We start from the raw sequence: 23,861 nt of genomic DNA on the forward strand, positions 1-23,861 counted from the left end.
TCACTGGGCTGCATGCCCACGACGACCAGGAATTTCTCAACCGGGGGCTGACAGCCCTAGTGGGATGCAAAGGTCTACCCTCAATTGCCTTCGTATCCACTCGGAGCCAATGTTCCCTCTAAGCTGTGGAGTCTTGTGAGCAAAAATTCTACTTTGTGAGCTACTGACATTAAAGTTGTGAGCGAGCGATTTGGCTGCTGCATACATTAGTTTGGATCTGGAGCCGTCCTTCCTGAGCTAAGACAAAAATGTGTGCGCTGGGGGCTAAAAAACTTTGCGCTAGCTCACACTGACTCAGCTTAGAGGGAACACTGCTCGGAACTTGAGGCAGGGTGTCTGTGGAGCAGTTTTATTTTAAGCCCGTCCGTTGCGATAAGATACGACGTCCATTGACACGGCAGTTGTGATTTCCTTTATGGTGTTGTTTCGGGAGGCAGCTTAAAGTGGCACAAAGCATTAGCGTCTGCATCGTCCTTTGATTTTGTCTCTCTTTTCCCTGAAGGTGGCCGGTGTCACAAGTCCTGTGGAAACCGATGTTGGGGACCTTCTGCGGACGAGTGCCAGAGCTGTAAGTATATAAGATTATGGAAAGAAGACTACGAATTGTGTCTCTGTCAGGTGTGTGTGTGTGTCAAGTGAGCCTGCGTTCACTGAGCCTGTCAGTGATAGCCCCTCTCAGGTACAAAACTACGGTGGGGCCCCAGCTCCTGCCGACCTAACAGTTCGAAAGCCAGAAATTGCAAGTAGATAAATAGGTACCGCTTCGGTGGGAAAGGTAACAGCATTCCATGCACCTCGGTGTCTAGTCATGCCGGCCATATGAACATGGAGACGTCTTTGGACAGCGCTGGCTCTTCGGCTTGGAAACGGAGATGAGCACTGCCCCCTAGAGTCGGATTCGACTAGCTTTCGGGCAAGGGAAACCTTTACCTTTATCTTTTGCCTTCCTTTTGAAGGATTGTCTCCTCCCCTGTGTTCCTGTGCGTCACCTGCAGTCATCAGGCAACCATCTGTTGGCTATTCCACCATTTAGGGTAGCCCGTCTGGCATCAACCAGAGCTCGGGCTTTTCCCATCATGGTTCCGGCTCAACAGAAGGGGCTCCCTGAAGAAGGGGGGGGGGAGTCCCTTCGTGGAGATCTCCAGAAGGCACAGCAAGGCCTGCCTGTCCGCCTGGCCTTTTGAGAGAGGTCAAATGGGAGGCATCTTTTAAGGCAGGCACCCCCCTAAAGGGGCAGCTAGCATTCCCTTGTGGCCCTTTCTTCCATGCCCAGGGAAATGTCAATAGCCACTTTGGGGTCAGGAAGCAATTTTTCTCCAGGCCAGTTTGGCCGGGGATCCTGGAGGGGTTTTTTCTTTGTCATCTTCTGGGCATGGAGCAGGGGTCACTGTGTGTGTGTGTGTGGTGGGGGAGGTATTTCTGAATTTCCTGCACTGTACAGGGGGTTGGACTAGATGACCCTGGAGGTCCCTCCCGACTCTATGATTCAAAGGGCAGATTTGCCGCTTGCTGTTTTATCTTTGGTTTTCGCTGGGGATGCTTTAACTATTATCGTGAGCTGACTTGAATCACAAGGAAAGGTGGGGGGATAAATGTTTTAATAAATAAATAAGTAGAAAACTAGCTTGGCGTTAGAGGCCTAGGTTAGAACTTGTGCACCTGATGTGATTCTTTCTTTTCTTGCTCTGAACGTGTGGGACTATTAAAATGGCCTCCCCCATGTTCAGACTGATGGGGCAAGTTGTGGCCGTCATGCAGTGCTGCCTTATCCCCGTTAGGGATACCATCCTCCAGGTGTGATCTCATCTCCAGGCTATAGAGATCAGTTCCTCTGGAGAAAATGGATCTGTTGGAGGGTGAACTCGGTGGCATTGTACCCCACTGAGGTTCCTGTTCTCCCCAGGCCCCACCCCCAAATCTCCAGGAGTTTTCCAGCCTGGATATGGCAACCCTAAGACCCCCATCCCACACTGGTGACCCATTCTGCCACATCCAGAAACCATGTCTGCGTGAGGAATCATAAGGACCACACTGCGTTGGGGCTGGAAAACTCCCAAGAGTTGTGTGGCCCTCTGAACCATACACACACATACATACCGAACACAACATTATTTTAAAACTAGGAAAAAGGCTCGTTGTGGAAATAAATACAACGGCTTCTAGAAAGAGGCTCTGGGTGGGTGCCCCGGCCTTGGACACTCAGTGTCAATTTGCTGTGGCGACCTCAGCAGGGTATAATGACACTGAGTCCACCATTTTCTCCAGAGGAACTGATCTCTGCTACCTAAAGAACAGTTGTAATTTGGAGTGATCTCCAGTCTTCACCTGGAGATTGGCAACGATGGTTCCCCAGAAGGGAATAGTTGGTTTGGAGGGTGGAGTCTATGGCTTTGTACCTGTCCAAGGTCCCACCCCTCCTGAAACCTCACCCTCTCCAGGCTCCATCCATCTCCAGAAATTTCCCACCTGGAGTTGACAACCCTACCTCCTTCCCAGCCAATCATCAGCCTACCTTTATTTCCCCCTCACTCTTCAGCTTTCCACCCCCCACACACACCTGCAGCCTCTCCCATGCTCTGAAGCCCTTACTCCTACGTCACATTGCCTGTCATACGGGGGCCACCTCAGCAGAATGTAAGGCTACAGAGCCCACCATTTTCTCCAGGGGAATTGATCTCTGCCATCTGGAAAGCAGTTGTAATTCTGAGGGATCTCCAGCCCTCACCTGGAGATTGGACACATTTTACCTCAGAACAGCAAAACTGTTTAGAATGTTAGAGGCAAAAGCCAATCAAGTCGCATATGCAAACGACCTCTGTGTTCCGAGGCAAAGGCCAATGAGGCTGCATATGCAAATAACCTCTGTGCTCTGACTGGCCACCAGGGCGCCAACCAATTCCGGAGCGTGTGGAATGTTCTAGAGAAATGCCACCACCATTCAGCTTTTATATATAAGGGAGATGATTCTTGGCTATTTTAAGAAAATATCATGATTGTATCTGAAATTCCAAATAGCTTTTTGGGGCCTTTTTTCTGACTTGGTTGGTAAAGTGTACTTTGGGATTGATGTTCTAGATAATCTGGGGGTTTGGAATATTCAGAAGGAAGAAAACCTAACTGCAAATAAAATAGTTTAATCCCAATTTTACTCTCAAGCAATGCTCCCTCTAAGCTGTGGAGTCCTGTGAGCAAAGATTCTACTTTGAGACCGACTGGCATTAAAGTTGTGAGCAGGCGATTTGACTCCTGCATAAATTAGTTGGCTCTGGAGCCATCCTTCCTGAGCTAAGACAAAAATGTGTGAGCCGGGGGCTAAAAACCCCCTGTGAGTTAGCTCACACTAACTCAGCCTAGAGGGAACACTGCCCTCAAGCGCTGCTCCAGTCTGGGGGGGGGGGAGATTATAAAGGCCAGCAGTTATTTCGCCTCTCGTGCTTCCATTGTTCTGTTGGCTTTTTTAGGAACTATTCTTTCTAACCAAAGGGAGAGTATTTACAGAGATGCTCACTGACGTGGAGTGATAAAAATGTTTCACAACACTTAATATGTTTTGTACATCGCTGGTCTGAATTCTGCTTGGCCGAGAAGCATCTCAGGAAGCCGCTGAGGCTTGCTAAATCTGCCCTCTGATCCGCTGGCTCGGAATCTCTCGTCGCACTCGAGGCGGCTTCGAGACCCCGTTCCCCAGCCTCCACTTTTCATCTCAAGTCTACGCAAGGAAACAGGTCTTTTCCAACATGTGCAAGGAAGCCCTTCTAAAGCCATAAGCAAATGACATGTTTTTGTTCCCAGAAACAAATCCCTTGTGGGCCCATCTGCATGCTAATGCATTTTTTTTAGCATAGTCACAGAATAGAAAATATTCTAATGACCACCACCACCACCACACTCAGATCCAAATTATTTTCTGGGAGGTGGGAAGATAAAGCTGAAAGATCTTAATCCCCATCTTTAGTTTCAAATTACTCGGGGAAAATAGCAGCAGGGGACTTTTGTTCTGGAATGAATACTGTCCACCAGACTGCTTGGTGTTGCCTTCTTTGGACTCTTTCTTTTCTCTCTCTCTCTCTCTCTCTCTCTCTCTCTCTCTCTCTCTCTCTCTCTCTCTCTAAATATCTCTGGGAAAACCACCTGCATCTCTCCCTCATTGTCGACATAAATTTGATATGTAAATTTGCACACTTAAGAGGGCAATTAATAAGGAATTATAAGCAGTGTGTGTTCTGAGGAAGAGATCACTTCAGATTATGACGTTCCGTAATTAGCCAGCCATTCTAAATTAACAAGCATTGGGCAACATTTTTTTTTTGGGGGGGGAGAGCATTTTGAGCTCTCTTCCAAGGTGCACATCCTGTGTTTTTGCAATATTCTATTTTATTTCTTAGATAAGCTGATAATAGAAATATGAGGCATTGCCTGGCCAAATTGAAATAATTTCACTCCTGTTTATCTCAGTAGGGGGAGAATAAAGCACATGTTTAACTCTCTTGTTGAAACGCATGGAACTTTACTATGCTGGATCATGTACAGAGACAGCCAAATCTGTTTGTACAGTTGCATAGACCTGGTAGGTCGCCTTTAAAAAAAAAAAAAGTGCAACAACTCTTTTGTCACATTAGAACAAAGTTTGAGTCCAGTGGAACCTTTAAGACAAACAAAGTTCTTCAGATATCTGCAGCAGTGTGCATGCACACAAAAACTTATACCTTGAATAAAACTTTTGTTGGTCTTAAAGGTGCCACTGGATCAAACTTTGTTCTCCTGCTTCAGACCGACACGGCGACCCACCTGAATCTATGGTCCTTTCCGCACTTGGATCTCATCCCTGGTTTTTTCAGAGTTCAGCTCACGACACAATACCTTGCATTTATCCCTGGTTATAACAGCATCCGTTTATCCCAGGACAAGTGTGGGGCGAAACCGAGGTGACCTCAAGGTAATGTGGAAACAAAAAATACCCCGAGATAATTACAGGGGTGAACTCGAGTGTTGTCTAGAATGTAAAAATACCCCGAGATAATTACAGGGGTGAACTCGAGGGTAATCTAGAATGTAAAAATACCCCAAGATAATTGCAGGGGTGGACTTGAGTGTAGTGTAGAATGTAAAAATACCCCAAGATAATTGCAGGGGTGGACTTGAGTGTAGTGTAGAATGTAAAAATACCCCGAGATAATTGCAGGGGTGAACTCGAGTGTAGTGTAGAATGTAAAAATACCCCGAGATAATTAATGGGGTGAATTCGCGTGTAGTGTAGATTGTAAAAATACCCCAAGATAATTACAGGGGTGAACTCGCGTGTAGTGTAGAACGTACGTTCGGGGACAGGGTTGAACCAGGATTTAAGGTCTGCTGTGGAATCACCCTATCTTGTGCCACATTAGGAGAGATTTTTCAAATTCAGCTGTCCAGATGGAATTAATTTTGGAAACTGTGTTGCCAAGAGGGTCTGAATCTCTCTGAGGCTGTCCCTGTTTTCCACTGAGCATCACGGAATCAGGGTGATGGGTGTCCAGTCCTGTCACTTCTTTGCCGGCTTTCAGTTTTTGTTATGGACTGGCAGAGAAAAGCTGGCCTCAGAGCTAAGATGGAGGATGAAAGAAAATGGCCACCAGATATTGAGCCTATTGTGAAACGTCTCTCATTGGAATCCCAAAGATCACCACAGTGTTTTCTTTCCCTCAGGCCTTTCAGTTTCCACAAAGCCCTTGACACTCATCCAGTGCACTCCAAGGCAGAGTTACACCCTTCTAACCCCACGCTGAAGTTTGATAGTTCTTGCTCTGACTGAGGGCTGCTGGGAGCAGGGGGTGGGGCTTGTTGTATGTCCCCGCCCCTTTGGCTCTTCACTGCCGGAGCGCCGCTCCTGTGCGCTCCTGCAGGACATGACCCCTGCCTAAGAGCCTAAATGCATTCTCTGGTGAAGGTAAGGGGGGGAGGTGCCTGCATGCTAGAGGAGATGCCTCGTGGAGTTTTTGCTCAAGATCTCCGGCCTTCTGGCCATTTAAACAGCAGACGGTTACTGGCTTCTTTGTGCTTCATGTGGCTAGGGAGCTGGGCTCTCTTCCTGCTGTGCTGCGGGTGAGAGGGGGTGGGCAGGTAACCCCAGGAACCATTGGCATGTCAGCTCAGGAGAAGGTCTTCCTCTGCTGGGTGTGTGTCTTCTGTTGGCATCAGCTTAGTGTCCCCACACTGCCCATTCCAGGGCTATTTTTGGGCAGGAACGCACAGGGACGGAGTTCCGGCTGGCTCCCGAGTTGGCCACACCCAGCAGGAACTCATTAGCATAACAGGCCACACCCAACAGCAGAACTCATTAGGATTGGCTACATTAGGGGTGTGTGGCCTAACATGCAAAGGAGTTCCTGCTACCAAAAAAGCCCTGGGTTTTGACAACAAACAAGGCAAACAGAATAAGAAGCAAAAGGTGGGTGTGGCTGGATGACCACACTTCTGGTAACATGGGGGTGTGGCCTAATATGCTGATTAGCTGTGCTGTCAGGGGTGTGGCTGGATATGCTAATGAGTTTCTGTTATTGAGTGTGGCCTATTATGCTAATGAGTTCCTGCTTGGCTTTTTCTACAAAAAGAGCCCTGGTCCATTCCCTTTTGCACATCGACTGCACCGTCCCGTTATGAGCGACAGTTCATAAGTCCAAAGGAGCGCTGTAAGCACCCTGCAGGGCAACATGATCTCTGTCCTCTAGAGATAAGTTGTCATTCCAGGAGACCTCCAGTCACTGCCTAGAGGTTGTCCACTCTACTGAAAGTTACAAGTTAACCCTACGTGGATCAGGCCCAGTGGCCGTAGAGGCAGTGTCCAGAGAGCGGGGTGGGAAAGCAGATTGGGGGAAGATCCCAATTAAAAACCGGGCAGTATGTTGTTGTTTAGAAAGAGAAGATTGTCAAAGGAAAAGGGCAGCAAGGCAGGAGGAGGAACTGGTGGATTGCCAAAGAAAAAGCTGAACCAGCAGCGCCTCGGATCAATGACGGAGGGCCCGGTGTTTTAACTAAACATCGACGTCTTTAATTAAAATCCTTGTATTCTGCTAATAACTTCACGTGTTCATAAGGCTTTCTTATTGATTTCAGCGATTTCCCATTCTGATTCCCCCCCCTCCCGGGCAGATTTACAATTCCCTGTAATGGAGAATTAAAGGAAACATTTACAGTGATTAATTACACACAACTGTGCAACCAAACAAGGCCATTCCACCGTTCCTAGCACTTTTTTTTTGTAAATGCAGCTGTCGGCCCATAACAAAGCGGAGTAAACAAGAGGGGAAATAAATTATAGTTTTCTGTCGGCTTCCCTTTCTAGGAAATATGAGAACACTTAAGAGCACATGTAGGGCATGGTGTGCAAATAGCAGATTCTTACCTACTTACTTCACTTTTCACAGTTCCCGTGAGCAGATGATCTTGAGCAATGATGAATACATTATTTACTGTATTTTCTGGTGCATAAGACTACTTTTTAACCCAGGGAAATCTTCTCAGAAATTGGGGGGGGGGGTCGTCTTATACGCCGATAAATACAGTCTCTGGGCAAGTATATCCCAAACTCTATATTTTAACTGGAAAAGTTGGGGGTCGTCTTATACGCCCGGTCGTCTTATACGCCGGAAAATACGGTACTAAAGGAAAATACGCCAGACAGAAAATTGGTGACCAAGTAGTGTCAAATAGGGAATATTATCCCCTTGAAGAGTGTGTTAAAAGTGGTGAGATCCAGTGGTTCCCAAAAATGCTTTAAAAAGGTCACTCCATGATTTTGTGAGACATAGTGTTGACTTTGCCTCGACTGCAAGGGCGGAGATGATCTGAATATGGAATACAATGAATTCTGCCCTGTAATACTTCAGAGACGATGACATTAAGATGAGCGAAAGTGAGTGCCCTAACAAGGTGGGGGTCCATTACGTGCACCATGTATAATGGCAGAGTCTGAGGAGGTAAAATACCAAAGAATTTACTCGAGCAGACTCTGTGGGAGCGAATCGTCATACTGTTGTAATCCAGCTCTGTAAGGTGGACAAATGAAAGAGTCTTTCCCTTACCGAGCAAGAAGGTATCTTCAGTTATAAGCCCTAGCTGCCTTAATTTAGCATCTGCTGTCTTCAGCCATCGAAAATGGAAAGCACCTTGTTTAAGACAGAACAGCAGACCTTCAGCTTCTGAAGCAAAAATGATCCTTAGATTTAGCTTGAAAAGCAATGAGCCATGCTCTGGCTTCCAGTGACTTTTGACCGAGTTCAACTCTGAGGGATACACCAGAGATGCAATGAGGAACTCCCATTATCCTCTGTATAAACTGATATAGGGGATGGTCAGAAGATTCCGAGGTCACCGAAATCCAGATAGTGACACCATATAGTAACCAGTTTGGTGTAGTGGTTAAGTGTGTGGACTCTAATCTGGGAGAACTGGGTTTGGTTCCCCACTCCTCCACTCGCAGCTGCTGGATGACCTTGGGCAAGCCATAGTTCTGTCAAAGGTGTTCTCTCAAGGACAGTTCTCGAAAGAGCTCTCTCAGCCCCACCTGCCTCACAGGGTATCTATTGTGGGGAGAAGGAGATTGTAAGCGGCTCTGAGACTCCGAGTGAAGGGAGGGGCATAAATCCAGTCTCCTCCTCCTCTTCTTCTTTTTCTTCTTCTTCTCGTAACTGGGGTATTAGGTAGCAAAAATTCCTAACTCATTCCATGTCTGAGTTTGCTGGCCCATTTGGAAAGACCCAGGTTGCCACTTTTAGAAAAGAAAAAAAACCCCACAAGATTTTAGATTTGTTGTAGTTTATTTACGACTCCTCGCTTAGGTAATAGTTTGAGAAACATCTCAGGAGTCTCTGCAGGCCCATCTTGGTGCAGGAGATAAGAACCGAATCATCGGCATGCAGCAGCCGGGGTATTTCTTTTGGAGCTAATTTGGGGGCAGGAGACTCCAGAGAAGAAAGAACTCAATATCAGGTTATTTAGGTTTAAATTTTAAAAAAGGAGGGAAGCGAGCAGACAACCTTTCCTTGCCTCCCATCAATGGTGAAACCCTCTGAAAGTTGTCCCTCACCACCAGTATGGAGCTGGCCAGTAGCATTGGTGTATAGGGTCTTAAGGAGTAGTCTTTTGCCAGTGGATAGGCCCACCAGTTCCCCCCACAGCTTGCTTCAGCTGACTGAATCGAATGTTCCCTTAAGATCCATAAAGGCCATGTAAAGCTTCCTGCCAGCTGTATATTTTTTCTGCTAGATGAAAGAGAATTAAACAGGGATCAATAGCAGAAAAGCCTCTTCTAAAACCAATGTGTTCCCAGCCCAGGATTTTATTGGTCTCGATCCGTTCCACTAATCTTTGGTGCAAAAGGGAAGAATATAGTTTCCCAACAGATGATAGGAGGCAAATTGGTCGTTATCAAGCCTATTACCCTTTTTTAAGAACTGAAACAATGATAGAATGCTTCCAAACCGGGGGGGGGGGGATTTATCCCGTCTGATTTATCCAAAAGAAAACAGGTGTTAGAATTCTTCCCCACTTCAATGGATTTAGTTTGAGAAGCTCAACTGAGACGTTATCTGGGCCAGGGGCCTTGCCAGATCTGATTTGATAGATCTTATTGCATGCATCTTTCTCCGGTACAGGGGCCCAGTTGCGAGGGGGGGAGTTATCCGGCACGCTGTCCTCTACCCAAGTATTGCTGGAAGAGCGACGGCAAGTTAGATCTCAGATTCATGGCCACAGAAACCGCTTTCCAAAAAAACTAGATCATTGTTGTTAAGTGACGTGATGACGAGGTGCCAGCCCTTGGACTTTTCTGCTCTCTTTTTATCCTGGATTATTTTCGGTATCTTTTTTGAGGTCCAATAATTTCACTAGAACATATAAAGTATTATCTCTTTCAAATCCCCTATGCGATTGCCGGATTCCTTTTTTTCCCATGGTTTTGCACTAAGAATTGAACCACTTATTTCTTTTCTGGAGTTCGGACATGTTCATGGGCTTAAATAGGCATAGGTAGAAAGGCTCAAATATGGTAAAAAAGATCATATAGTAGCTCTGATGAGAACTTAACTCAGTAAGGTCTAAACCAGGGGTGTCGAACTCATCTGTCGTGAATGAGACCTAGAAGAAGAAGCAGAAGACAGCCAGTTCCATTGCGGGCCTGATAGAAGCCCTCTGGGGGCCTAATCCGGCCCCCAGGCCTCATGTTTGACACCCTTGGTCTAAACATTCCATCCTTGACAGAGCTGACTTCAGTTGACTGCAGCAGACTACAAATGTTCTGTTCCATTTGCTGAGGCCCGGAGACTTTACATATTTCATTACCCTGCTGCAGCAATTGCCCCTGTCTGTTTACAGGAAGGAGGTGAGCCATAATTCCAGGGGATCCTCAGGTCCCACCTGGAGGCTGGCACCTCTGGGAGATATTGAGAATGAAGTGGTAGATTTGGGTAGAGACAGACGTTAAAATTTTAGAGGGGGGCCAGAAGAAAGTAGTGGAAGATTTTGAAATTGGTTTTGAGAGCTATGGCAGCTGCTGACCCACTGCACTCTTGTAGGAGTGGAGAACAACATGATAAGTGGTGTAGCACTCATCCTGCTTAACATAATAAGCTGTCTTGTGTCCCTTTTGAAAGATGGCCAGGTTAAAAAAAAAGCCATTGCTGAATGAACAAACAAGTTTTTAGGGACACCGTTCATTCATTCTTAGGTCTGAACATTGATTCTGGATTGTTGTAGTTCAGTCGCACAGTTGAGTCCGACTCTTCGCGACCCCATGGACCACATCACGCCAAGCCCTCCTGTCTTCTGCCGTCCTCTGAAGTTGGCTCAACTTCATGTTCGTTGCATCGATAACACTGTGTAACCATCTCATCCTTTGCCGTCCCCGTCTTCTTTGACCTTCAGTCTTTCCCAGCATCAGGGTCTTCTTCTCCAGTGAGTGCTCCCTTCTCATTGGGTGGCCAAAGGATTTGAGCTTCAGCTTCAGTATCTGGCCTTCCAGGGAACAGTCAGGGTTGATTTCTTTTAGGATTGACTGATTCGATCTCCTTGCAGTCCAAGGGACACTCAAGACTCTTCTCCAGGACCATAATTCAAAAGAATCTATTCTTCGGTGCTCAGCCTTCCTTACAGTCTAACTCTCGCAGCCATACAGTACTACTGAGAATACCATTGCTTTGACCATACGGACTTTTGTTGGCAGGATGATGTCTCTACTTTTTAATATGCTGTCTAGGTTTGCCATCACTTTCCTCCCGAGGAGCAGGCGTCTTTTAATTTCATGGCTGCAGTCACTATCTGCAGTGATCTTGGATCCCAGGGACGTGAAGTCTGTCACTGCTTCCACGACTTCTCCTTCTATTTGCCAAGGAGTGATGGGACCAAGCAATCCGCCTTGACTCTCAGCAGAAAGGCGGTCTAGAAGTAGCGTAGAAATAAATAAAAACTCAGTGGGGGATGCAGCCCTCCTTATCTGCCCCCCCGTCTGCCTTGGTGTTCCTAGATGGCGCCTCCCCTACAATTGTTGGAAATATGTGAGTTGCAGTGTCTGAAATCCAGTCATTATAGGGTTAATCTGTATACCTCGTGTGCTGTTGTTTAGCCTGACCTGGGAGGAAATCTGGCAGAGAGCCAATGCAATCAAAGCCATGAAACTGAAGTCTGTTTACAAACATCTTTGGTTAATGTAATCAGGTGATTTCCTTCTAGGGTTCAAGAAGAATAATAATCTCCATTATTGTGATTGTATTGTTGTTGAGAGACCGTGTGGTTGGTCTGTTTGTAGCTCTGAAGATGTAGCCTTAGACCGATTTCACACAAGAGCTGTGCCACGCTCTCGCCTCCCTTTGCCCCACTTCTATTGGTCAATTTCCCACTCGAAGCCGCGCGGCCGCATTTTGACCCGCGGGTTTGCCCGATTTCCCCCGCGGTTTTCATGATCCTCAAAAAACAGGATCACAAAACTGCGGGGAAAATTGGGGGAAGCTGTTGGTCAAAATGTGGTCGCGCGTCTTCAAGTGGGAAATTGACCAATCGAAGTGGGGCAAAGGGAGGCGAGAGCGTGGCACAGCTCTTGTGTGAAATCGGTCACAGTCTTTGTCATTTTGTAGGTTTCCTGTGTACCCCATAAATAAAGATTTTTACACAGAAAGAAATGCCTCCTCTCCAGTGAAGCAAAGATTTATTGCAAACCTCCAAGTATTTAAGTATTTTTGCCTGTTTTTCAACAACAATAATGCCTTGGCCATGCCAACAATGTCGAACGGGGGCTCAAATTTGTATTGGTGCTTGCCACAGGCTGTGACAGAACGGAAGGATTGCAAACATGTCAGACAGGGTGCCCAGAATGCTCGACACTCACAAATGCTTCCCCTCTAGTAAACATTCTGTTCTCCGAACAGCGAAGACAATACGAATGGATCTCTCTCGCATGTTAGGCTGGTAAGAAAAGGATCGGCAGGGCAACCATTTCCACCCGCATCCTCCTGCGGCAAAGAGATGTGATGCTCAGCCTTCGCTCGCTTGAAAGCACTCCTGCTCTTCCCCTTGCAAATGGGATCAGATGTCTGTCTCTTAATATAAGTGCTTGGAAAACAGGCAGAAATGAATAATGTTAATTCAGAGGTACAAACATTAATAGGAGAGCTCTGATAACATTCTCGAAGCCAATCGACTCTAGTATCGTAATTACAAGTCTGGCTGCCAGGACTAACAATAAATAAGTTCCTCCCAAGCGTAATTGAATTGTATCCCATTAATATCCCAGAAGAAAACTGAATTGCAATCATTTTGAGTTTATGCAAAATATATGCATTGGTCGGATAGACTTAATTTGGAGGGAGTGACACATGTTTTAAACATGTAGTTGCCGTTAATCCTTATTCTGTGTTGGTATATACGCCTCTTCCAGTTTTAATATGCTAACATTGCATCAGCATGAATTTAGCTTGGTTTTCTGACACAACTGACTCTTTATATCTATGTGAAACAAAACAGTATCAGTCCCTTTGAGCTTTGTATAAAATGTAAGTAAGGTATTTTATCAGATGTCGGACAATATTGGGCTTAATTTAAGTTATAGTTATGGAAATGCAGGCGCAGTGAAGCATGGGTGCCGTACTGCTGGAATGTTTGTGACGAAGCTACTGGGATACAGAAGTATAGAATCATAGAATGTTAGAGGTGGAAGGGACCTTGCAGGTCATCTAGTCCAACCCCCTGCACTCTGCAGGAGCATAGCCAAAAGATAGCCCGAAAGATGGACATCCAGCCTCCGCTTGAAAAGGCCCAGCAAAGAAGCATCCACCACCTCCCGAGGCAGACTGTTCCACTGCTCAACCACTCGTACAGTTAGGAAGTTTTTCCTGATATTTAGCCAGTAACGACTCCGTTGTAATTTCCACCCATTTGATCTAGTCTTGCAATCCGGCAAAGATCTCCGCCCTAAGATCTCCAGGAACTTCCCAACCCTGAAGTTTTGCACAGAACAACCCACTGGGTTCGATGATCCACGCTTTCGTAACCTTGCTGTTGGATCACCGCAACCAGGTCTACGTTGGGCTGCCCTTGTAGACATCCCAGAATCTGCAGCTGGTCCAGAATGCATCATCTCATGTATTGCCAGCATCCAGCCAATGGGGACACGTTGCCCATTTTGAAACAGCAAGGTGACGAAAGCGTGGATCAGCGAACCCCGTGGGTTGTTCTGTGCAAAACATTGTGCTGCACAACGTTGGTAGGCCTCATAAGGGATTTGCAGAGGTGTGCGAGCGACACGTGCAATAACAATTACCAGTAATTAAAGTTTGCTTTGTGTTCCTGGAGCGCGAAGCTGCATTTTCCGCCGGCAAAAGCAAAGCTTCGCCCTCCGTGAACTTTTCCGATTTCTTACTGCACTTTTTTTTTTAAAAAAAATCTTTTATAGTCTCCCCCTCCCCCCGCCATAATGAATAATTGAGGAGTGAATCATATTTAAATTGGATGTAGAGTTCAGGAAGTTCCATTTAATGATTACCTTGAAGAGCGCAGCCTGGTTGTTGACTGCTCATTTCTGAATCACCGGCCACCCTGGGAATTCAGGGCGCAGCAGTGTTTAACCCGAGCGCGCCACTCCTGCATATTTTATGAAAAGGGGCCAGCAGCCCTTGTGCTGCTAATAGCAGGCTAACTAATTAATGGGATATAATATCGTGCTGCAGGTTTGATTTGGGTGCTGAGTTTCATTTTGTTTATGGACTCCGAAATAGAGAATTTTTCATCAGCACTTTTACAGGAGCGGGTCCCGAAGATCTGAGGGCGGAGCCTGGGGAGGGCGGGGTTGCAAGGGGGAAGGACAAAGGGTTGCCAACTCTGGATTGGGAGATTCCTGGGGATTTGGGGGCGGAGCCTAGGGAGGGAGGAGTTTGGAGACAGTGTAAAGACCATTGAGTCCCCTTTCCAAAAGCAGCCATTTTCTGCAGGGAAACTGATCTCCAGACTCTAGAGACTGGCTGGAATTCCTGGAGATCTCCAGCCCCCACCTGGAGGCTGTCAACCATAGGTCCTTCCCAGTAGGAAGGCAGCGCGGGAAAGAGAGAGAATGGGTGGTAAGGCAAGAGTCCAAAAGATCACGTTACATGGACTGCAAGACTGCTGTGAATAAAAAGCGGCATTCTAAACAGAGTGACAGGAGCTGCGGTGGCTCAAGTGTTAAGACGCTGAACTGCAGGCTGTGGAAGGTCGGTAGTTCAGCAGTTCGAGACCCGGGTGTGCCGCATGACGGAGTGAGCTCCCGTCTCTGGTCCCAGCTCCTGCCAACCTAGCAGTTCGAAAGCAAGAAATTGCAAGTAGATAAATAGGTACCACTTCAGTGGGAAGGTAACAGCATTCCGTGCGCCTTGGTCCCTTTACCTTTATATTTCTATTTTTCTATATGCAGTGAAGAAAAAATATATAAATTAATGTATGACATGGAAAATACTGTTTCCAGGGTCAGACCTTGGTTTACAAGACAGAAAAGAGAATAGTGGAAAGGACGAGGCCTGCCACTAGGGAGGGCCAGCCCACGACCCACTTGCAGATGTTTCACACTTTTGGGTCCTGACCCACACTTTGGGAAACACTGCTCTAACAAACCCAGAATCCCCTCCTCAATTCAGCCAACATGGATGTAGGAAAGAACTCTTGAAATCTCAGTTGCTAGAGGTATCCTCAATGGGCCTGTAGCTAATGTGGGGCCAACGGGGCCCACCCCCCGCTGTTTTTGTGGGCCCCTCCCCCGATCCTCTTGGAGCTGCGGTGGCTCAAGTGGTTAAGACGCTGAACTGCAGGCTATGGAAGGTCGGTAGTTCAGCAGTTCGAGACCCAAGTGTGCCGCATGACGGAGTGAGCTTTCGTCTCTAGTTCCAGCTCCTGGCAACCTAGCAGTTCGAAAGCAAGAAACTGCAAGTAGATAAATAGGTACCACTTCCATGGGAAGGTAACAGCGTTCCGTGCGCCTTGGTGTTTAGTCATGCCGGCCACATGACCACGGAAACGTCTTTGGACAGTGCTGGCTCTTTGGCTTGGAAACGGAGATGAGCACTGCAACCCTAGAGTCGGGTTTCGACTGGCTTTCGAGCAAGGGAACCTTTACCTTTACCCCCGATCCTCAGCTCCCCCTCCCTCCCTCTGGCCCCCTCACCCCCTGATCGATCTGAGCTGGCATCTCCCCATTTGAGCTCATCTGTGATGAGCTGAGTCTCTTTAGGACCCAGCAGCAACCAGTGGTTGACTGAGTCAGACACACATTGGTTGGATTGCAGCAGTTAGCTCCTCCTGTCGGATTTTCTGCTCCAGGGTCGTCGGCTCAGGGAAGGAGTGAGGGAGGAGCAATGCCAATAAAGGTCTCTGTGTGTGTTTGTGAGTGAGTGAGGGAGGAAGCTTGATCCCCGCTCTCCTTTTTTTTTAAAAAAAAAAACATGGCAGCTTTCCTAGATCTTTTAGTGTCTATTAACATTGGGATTCTGGCTCACCTCAGAGGAAGGCTCTAGTGGGGGCTGTGTGGGTGCACACCAGGCAGACCCCCCTTGCCCTGGAGCCTTTGATGTAATTAGCTGGTGGCCCCCCCAAGGCCCCCTCCCCCAAAAAATCCCTAGCTACGGGGCTGATCCTCAGCTAGGCATGTCCTTCCTGCCTCATTCTTATCCCTTGACAAATATGAGCCAAAGTATGATGCTTTTTTTCCATTATAGCAAAGACAAAATAACTTCAATTTTAGAAAAAGAAAAAAATATCTTTAAGCATATAAGCAATCAGTGGATGCACGGCAAAAGACTGCCGCATCTGAGCACAGAAGCAATGAAACAGGTAGAACTGCAGCCTTTCTGTGATGCTAAAGAGATAGGCAGAAATATCTTCAGAGTTCCAGGTTTGTATTTCAGACTGTGTCCATCAAATTTAGAGTCCAGTGGCACCTTTAAGACCAACAAATGTTTATTCAAGGTATTTGTTTGTGTCAGATTACCTTCTTCCCCATCTGGCTGGTCAGCTCTTTTTCTCCAGCAAGGTACTTGTTACCCAGTCTGTGAGTATATTTGTCCCAGTGGTTTGAGGGAGAGGTGAAAAGGGAAGAGTCAGGTCAGAAGGACAACAGAAGGCATGCAACAGTCGAGAAGCAGTGAAATCCTTGCATGCTCCCCTCATGAACAACAACAGCAACAGCAGCAGCAACGACAACAGTATAGTAGTAGTAGTAGTAGTAGTAGTAGTAGTAGTAGTTATTATTATTATTATTATTATTATTATTATTATTATTATTATTATTATTTTCCCTATGATGTAAGGCTCTAGGTGATGTACAGCCATTAATACAATTTAAAGGATGATTACATTATATCAGATGGTTATTATTATTATTATTATTGTTATTATGCCTTTTCATCCAATCAGGTTCCCCAAGGTAGTACACATAAATAGCATTGAAACGTTTGAACAATTAAAAACAACATTTAAAGTCATAACATATTTCAATAAACACACATAACAGTATAAGAGGAGGGACGCTGATGTTTTTGGGAGTATGCCAGACTAAGCAAAACAGTCTCCATCTGCTGGTGGAAGACACAGATGAAGAGAGACACACCAATCTCCCCGGGGAGTGAGTTTCAACATTTGGTATCCTGGATTTAAAAAGAGGAGAATGTCTCCAGCATGCCCATCGTGTTTTTAAAAGTGTTTTCACTCATTCTAAAAGAGAAAATATTTCATAGGATTTTTTATTTTATTTTTAGTACTCCACATTTTTTTCAGATTTTCCTTCGGAAAAATTGGGGGGGGGGAGCCCTGAGAAAAAATGGTGGGGGGAGGACTGGTCTGTTCTGATATTTTCCATCCTCCCAGTTTCACATCTCTCCCTGTCGATACATTCAACTCCCTCCAACCCCCTCCACACACTCCCTCACAGCTCACCCCCCTCTCCGCTCTTCATCAGTGCATGGCCTAACCCTGCTTGGGAGGGGTGGGGTTCTCTTTAATAGCCCCCCATCTTTCCCCAATTCTGCTGGCATGTTTCCAGCCCTACTAATCCTGTCCTGTGTCTCATCTGAACAAGAAGCAGGCTAGGAGTACCAGAGCCACAAATTCCCTTCCCCAAGTTACTGAACCTGGAAACCTAGAAAAGGAACGGCTAGTGCAGTCAGGGCCCCTGTGTATTTTAACTTGAGGATATGTGCTGCACATTAAAAACAACAACGGGAAACAGACGTGGTACTCTGGGAGCAGGATCACTAGCCCCCCAGCGGTGGGAGAAAAACAATAATAACAAAGACTGCTGTTCAGTTTGACATCACGTCTGGGGGAAACCTGGGGAACTTCTGGGGAAACTTGGAAATGGTGTCATGCCTCTTTAGTATTTTCTGGATTCCTAGAGAGGTGTGACATCTCTTCTGGGTTTCTTCTGGAAGTAATGTCACACCACTGCCAACAGCCACCCTGGTTCCCAGATACGACTAAATCCCGAGGTAGAATGATATTTTTGCAAAAATATCAAAGACACTTCTCTAAAGCAAAAGTACTGTACAGAGACACTTAAAACTGGTAATGTATATATCAAATAAAACCCACAGTGTTTTGCATACATTCATTTAACTCATTACCTGAACAACGACAAAAATAAGCATGCCAGATAATCTCTTAGTGTAACTTTGTGCCAATAGACAGACAGACAGACAGATAGATAGCCAGAGTGTAGTAGCACCACCTTAAAGACTAACAGAATTTGTGGCACCCTAGGAGCTTTCCTGAGTCACTGCTCACTTCTTCAGAAAGCTCCTCCCCTACCGCAAATGTTGTTAGTCTTTCAGGTGCTTCTGGGTTCTTGTTTTTTTTCTACTGCTACAGATGGACGAACAAAGCTGCCCATCTTGATCTATCTGAAGAAGTGAGCAGTGACTCACAGAATCTCCTTCCCTGCCACAATTTTTATTAGTCTTTCAGGTGCTTCTGGGTTCTTGTTTTTTTTCTACTGCTACAGATGGACGAACAAAGCTGCCCATCTTGATCTATCTGAAGAAGTGAGCAGTGACTCACAGAATCTCCTTCCCTGCCACAATTTTTATTAGTCTTTCAGGTGCTCCTGGACTCTTGCTTTTTTTCTACTGCTACGGACAGACTAACATGTCTAGCCATCTCGGTTTAACTGTTTCTAAGCTGTGGAATTAATTAATTAACAAATGATTCCTATGAGATGGGGAAATGGGAGGAGCCTAAAGAAGCCATGGTGGCTCCATAAACAGCTTTCTAAGGACTTGAAAAATAAAAAAAGTTTCATTCAGAAAGTGGAAGGAGGGCCTTATAACCAAGGATGAATATAAACTAATAACCAGTGTCTGTAGAGAGAGAGTCAGGAAAGCAAAAGCTCCGTGTGAGCTTAGGCTAGCAAGAGACGCTAAAAACAACAGAAAAGGCTTCTTTTTCTTATGTTCAAAGTAAGAAAAAGAGCAAGGACATGGTAGGCCCATTGCAGGAACAGGAAAGTGAAATGGTAACAGGTGATGAAGAGAGGGCAGAACTGCTCAATTCCTACTTTTCCTCAGTCTTCTCTTGCAAAGGAAATGGTGCTCAACGTGGCAAAAACAGAACACATGATGAGGGGATGGAGTTGCAGACTAGGATCAACATAGGGGTAGTACATAAACAGTTTCTTTAAATGAAATGAAGTCTTCGGGGCCAGATGAGCTGCAACCAAGGGTACTAAAAGAACTCGCGGATGTAATTTCTGAGCCTCTATCCATTATTTTTGAGAATTCTTGGAGAACAGGTGAGGTGCCAGAAGATTGGAGGCGGGCAAATGTTGTCCCCATCTCCAAGAAGGGGAAAAAGGAGAATCCGGGTAACTACCGACCTGTCAGCTTGATGCCTATACCTGGGGAAGTTTTAGAACAAATAATCAAACAGACAGTCCTTGAGTATTTAGAAAGGATGGCTGTAATGACTAAGGCCCAGCATGGGTTTCTCAAGAATGAGTCATGTCAGACTAACCTTATCTCTTTTTTTGAGAAAGTTACGACCTTGCTGGACCAGGGGAATGCTGTCGACATAGTTTATCTTGATTTCAGTAAGGCTTTTGATAAGGTTCCACATAATATTCTTGTAGACAAATTGGAAAAATGTGGTTTGGATCCTATGACTTTTAGGTGGATCTGTAACTGGTTGACAGTTTGCACCCTAAGAGTACTTGTGAATGGTTCCTCATCTTCTTGGACAGGAGTGACGATTGGAGTGAAGGATCTGTCCCGGGACCTGTTTTGTTCAACATCTTTATCAATGGTTTGGATGAAGGGATAGTGGGAATGCTTATTTAATTTGCAGATGATACTAAATTGGGAAGGGTAGCAAATACGGGAGAAGACAGAGCTGGGATACAGGATGATTGTGTCAGGCTGGAAAACTGGGCTAAAAGAAATGTAATGAATTTCAATGGGGATAAATGTAAAGTTCTGCATTCAGGTAGGGGAAAAAAATCAAATGTATAATTATAGGTTGGGGGAGACTTGTCTTGGCAGTATTATGTGTGAAAGGGATCTAGGGGTCTTAGTAGACCATACTGTCAGGCTCGTGCTTCACCCAGAGGCCGTGACACCGGTGGGGTATCCCGGACGGAGGGGCGACTCCCGAAGATCGGCAAGGGAATCCCCAGAGAGCTCGGGACCTCAGACTGACAGGAGACGGGGTTAACAGCACCCCCGCAGTCTCTCTGTCTGGATGCTGTGATACCCTTCGTTTCTCTCTCTCTCGGTACCTGGGTCGCTACCGCATCACCTCCTCCCCGGTCCCTTCCTCTGCCGGCCTTTTATTCCTCTTTCCGTACACCCGGTGCCGCCCCTTTCCGCCCTGAGAGAAAGCCCCGCCCCCCTTTATATGGAGGAGGAGGCCCCTCCCGCGACCTGGTTTGCCGGCGGCGATCTCAGCGGCTCCTCAGCTGCGCCGCCGGCGCCGCCGCACGATTCCCAGCCCTCCATGCCGGTTCCAGAGGCGTTCCCAGGGCTCCCTTCGCTCGCGGCTCCCCTCGGGCCGTGTCGCCTGCCTATGGCGCGTCCGCTCCTCGGTTCTCCTGCTGCCGCGTCCGGGTCTGCTGGGCGACCGTTGCTGGGTGAGTCAGCACGGGGGTCGGGGGCCTTCCTTCTCCTCGCGCCTCCCCCAGGGTCCCCTGGTCCCAGACGTCGGGAACGGGACACATACATTGAACATGAGTCAGCAGTGCAATGTGGCTGCTAAAAAGGCAAATGTGATTTTGGGCTGTTTTAACAGAAGTATCGTGTCCCGATCACGAGATGTGATGGTACCACTTTACTGTGCCCTGGTTAGACCTCACCCAGAGTATTGTGTTCAGTTTTGGGCACCACAATTTAAGAAGGATATAGACAAGCTGGAACGTGTCCAGAGGAGAGCAACAAAGATGGTGAGGGGTCTGGAAACTAAGTCCTATGAAGAAAGGTTGAAAGAGCTGGATATGTTTATCCTGAAGAGGGGACGACTGAGAGGTGATATGATAACCATCTTAAAGTACTTGAAGAGCTGTCATATAGAGGATGGGGCAGAGTTGTTTTCTGTTGCCCCAGAAGGTCGCACCAGAACCAGTGGGTTGAAATTAAATCAGAAGAGTTTTCAGCTAAACATTAGGAAGAACTTCCTGACAGTTAGAGTGGTTCCTCAGTGGAACAGGCTTCCTCGGGAAGTGGTGGGCTCTCCTTTCTTTGGAGGTTTTCAAACAGAGGCTAGATGGCCATGTGTCAGCAATGCTGATTCTGTCAACTTAGGCAGATCATGAGAGGGAGGGCAGGAAGGGTCACCTCAGTGCTTAGTTCTCATGGCCCTTTTTTTACACACCCAGGGAAATGCTGATCACCACTTTGGGGTCAGAAAGCCATCCTGGAGGGGTTTTTTTGTCATCTTCTGGGTGTGGAGCAGCGGTCACTGGTGGTGTGGAGGGGGAGGTATTTGCGAATTTCATGCAGGGGGTTGGACTAGATGACCCTGGAGATCCCTTCCAACTCTATGATTCTGTAATTCTAATGGACAACCGATGTACTGTTTGATCTGTTGATGTAAGTAATCCATAGACATGTGGATGCTGCCTCTTTCAGGTTCTGTTCTCATGGTGTCCTACTCCTCTGTCTTCAGCTCCAGCTCTGTTCTTTCTTTTCTCTGCTGATCCGTCTGATTTTCTCGCCCCCTCCAGTGACAAAGATGGTGTGTGCCGAGCAGTGTGATGGGCGCTGCTATGGGCGCTCCGTCAGTGAATGCTGCCACCGTGAATGCGCAGGAGGCTGCTCCGGACCCAAGGACACGGACTGCTTTGTACGTATCGGCCACCTCGTATTTCTCCCACTCCACCAGCAGCTCTGCTCGTTCTTATTCTTACTCCAAGGAATTGGGGGGGGGGAGGGGAAATCTGGGCTCCTCAATTATACCACATCAATAGCAAAAGATACTTGCTAGACATTTTAGCATTCTTCTTTTTCCATTACATCTCTTCTACTTATCAGCTTATTTCACCCATTAAAACATTTATGAGATTTGCAAATAGAGATTTGAGGCCATTTATATGCTAATTGGTGTGATTTTTATCTTAAGTAAAAATACATTTTTGCTTTCCTGAAATGAACATTTACAAGATGTGGGCAACGTGATTCAAAATGCACACGCAGGCACACCCGTCGTGTTTTCTGAGAAGAGAACGTAAGATCTTTTTTGCCAAAATATGAAGCGCATTTCCCTGGAAGCGAGTCCCATTGATTTCTGTACGGCTTCCGCCCCGGCGCATCTCTGTTTGCAGCCTCTCCCGGGAGGACACGATTGAAAGAATTAGATTGGCCACGACTGAGTTGTGTTAATCAATAATCAGCATAAACTGTTATCACACTTGAAAGCTGCGTATGCACTTGTCCAGTGGGGATTCGGGGGCCCCCAGTCGGGGGAGATAATGGAATATGACAGAGCTAAGATGAGTGAAGCATCGGACTCAAAATACACACCCGCAAATGTTCTATTTCTGTTTGAGTTCAGAAGAGTGGTGCTTGGAAGTTCTGTCCATGAACTTGAAAATGGTCTCAGCGCTAACTTGATGTCATTTAAACAGAACATAAGAACATAAGAGAAGCCAATGTTGGATCAGGCCAATGGCCCATCCAGTCCAACACTCTGTCACACAGTGGCCAAAAATACCAGGTGCCACCGGGAGGTCCAGCAGTGCCTCCCCCCCCCCCGCAAGCACCAAGAATACAGAGCATCCCTTGCCCCAGACCGAGAGTTCCTATCTACACCTTCTGGCTAATAGCCGCTGATGGACCTCTGCTCCATATGGACTCAGAGTAGAGCACCAACCTAGCAAGGAATTAACATCCCCTGAATTTAAGGCTCTGAATGTCATGAAAGCATTAGTTCTTCACTGACAAAACTCATGGAACTGAGAGTTTGATTTGTTTTGGTTGGTAACGCACTGAAGAAGAAAGAGCTGGAGCGTATCTCTTTGTTTCTGGTGTCCAAAGTCGTTCCCCTCCCTGGGTTGCTCTCTGGATTGGGTCATAATTTGCACATGTGAGGAAGTCCCGCCCCTCCCCACTTCCCCATTCCACTCAACTGGCTTGTTGGTACTTTCTGCTGTTTGAACAGCATTGACAGACAGAAGGATGGGAGGGGGCGGATTTTGCAATGGAACCCAAGGCCCTCAGAATTTTCCCGATCAGTTTAGGAGCCTTGGCTCTGAGCCCTTGAGACTTTAACGTCCCAGGTGCCTAGAGGAAGCCCACCAGATCTCTCTGTGCTGTCTCCAGGACAGGGCAGGCCATGGGAAGGTGGGGAGCTAGGGAGCTAAGGGCTTGGAAGGGTGATATTCAGAAATCGCCCTGCACTATAGATGATTCCATGTGGAAGTCAGTAGAGATTCTAAGTGTGTGTGTATGTGTGTGTGTGTGTGTTTTTAAATTTGGGTGGAGGGAATAACTCAGTTTATTGAACTGGACCTAATGGAGTTTGCACATCATTATATGTGATTAAACAGAGCAGTCCCCATTATGCCTAGTAGGCAAGTTTTAATTCACCAACTTCCTAGAGCAGCACTGGCCAAGGTGTCACTCAAAAGGCGTTGTCCATGGGCTGGGCCAATATAGCATCTGCTTAGCATGCAGAAGGTCTAAGCATGTATCCCCAGCATCTCCAGTTAAAAGGATTGGGTAGAAGCTGAGGCAAAAGACCTCTGTCTGAGATCCCTGGAGAGTTGCTGCCAGTCTGAGTAGACAATAATGACCTTGATAGAACAATGGTCTGATTCAGTATAATGCAACTTCATGTATTCAAAAGGCGGTTGTGCCATTCTAACACCAGTTTACATATCTTGAGTAGCTCCCCCC

At 46.6% G+C, this 23,861-nt stretch overlaps 1 protein-coding gene across 1 annotated transcript in view; it reads left to right on the plus strand.

Moving 5' to 3' along the window:
* Positions 1 to 502: 502 nt before the first annotated feature.
* The window catches only part of ERBB4 (erb-b2 receptor tyrosine kinase 4), a gene marked incomplete at its 5' end in the record, with an annotated part of 401,399 nt that continues 378,040 nt past the window's right edge, over positions 503 to 23,861 (plus strand). Inside the window, 2 exons of the mRNA XM_015423413.1 lie at positions 503 to 568; positions 21,692 to 21,810. Coding sequence (XP_015278899.1) covers positions 503 to 568; positions 21,692 to 21,810 — 185 coding nt within the window. The remainder of the gene's footprint in view (positions 569 to 21,691; positions 21,811 to 23,861) is intronic.

Source organism: Gekko japonicus, unplaced genomic scaffold (genome assembly GCF_001447785.1).
Source record: "Gekko japonicus isolate JY-2015 unplaced genomic scaffold, Gekko_japonicus_V1.1 scaffold1499, whole genome shotgun sequence".
NCBI classification, from domain to species: Eukaryota; Metazoa; Chordata; class Lepidosauria; order Squamata; family Gekkonidae; genus Gekko; species Gekko japonicus.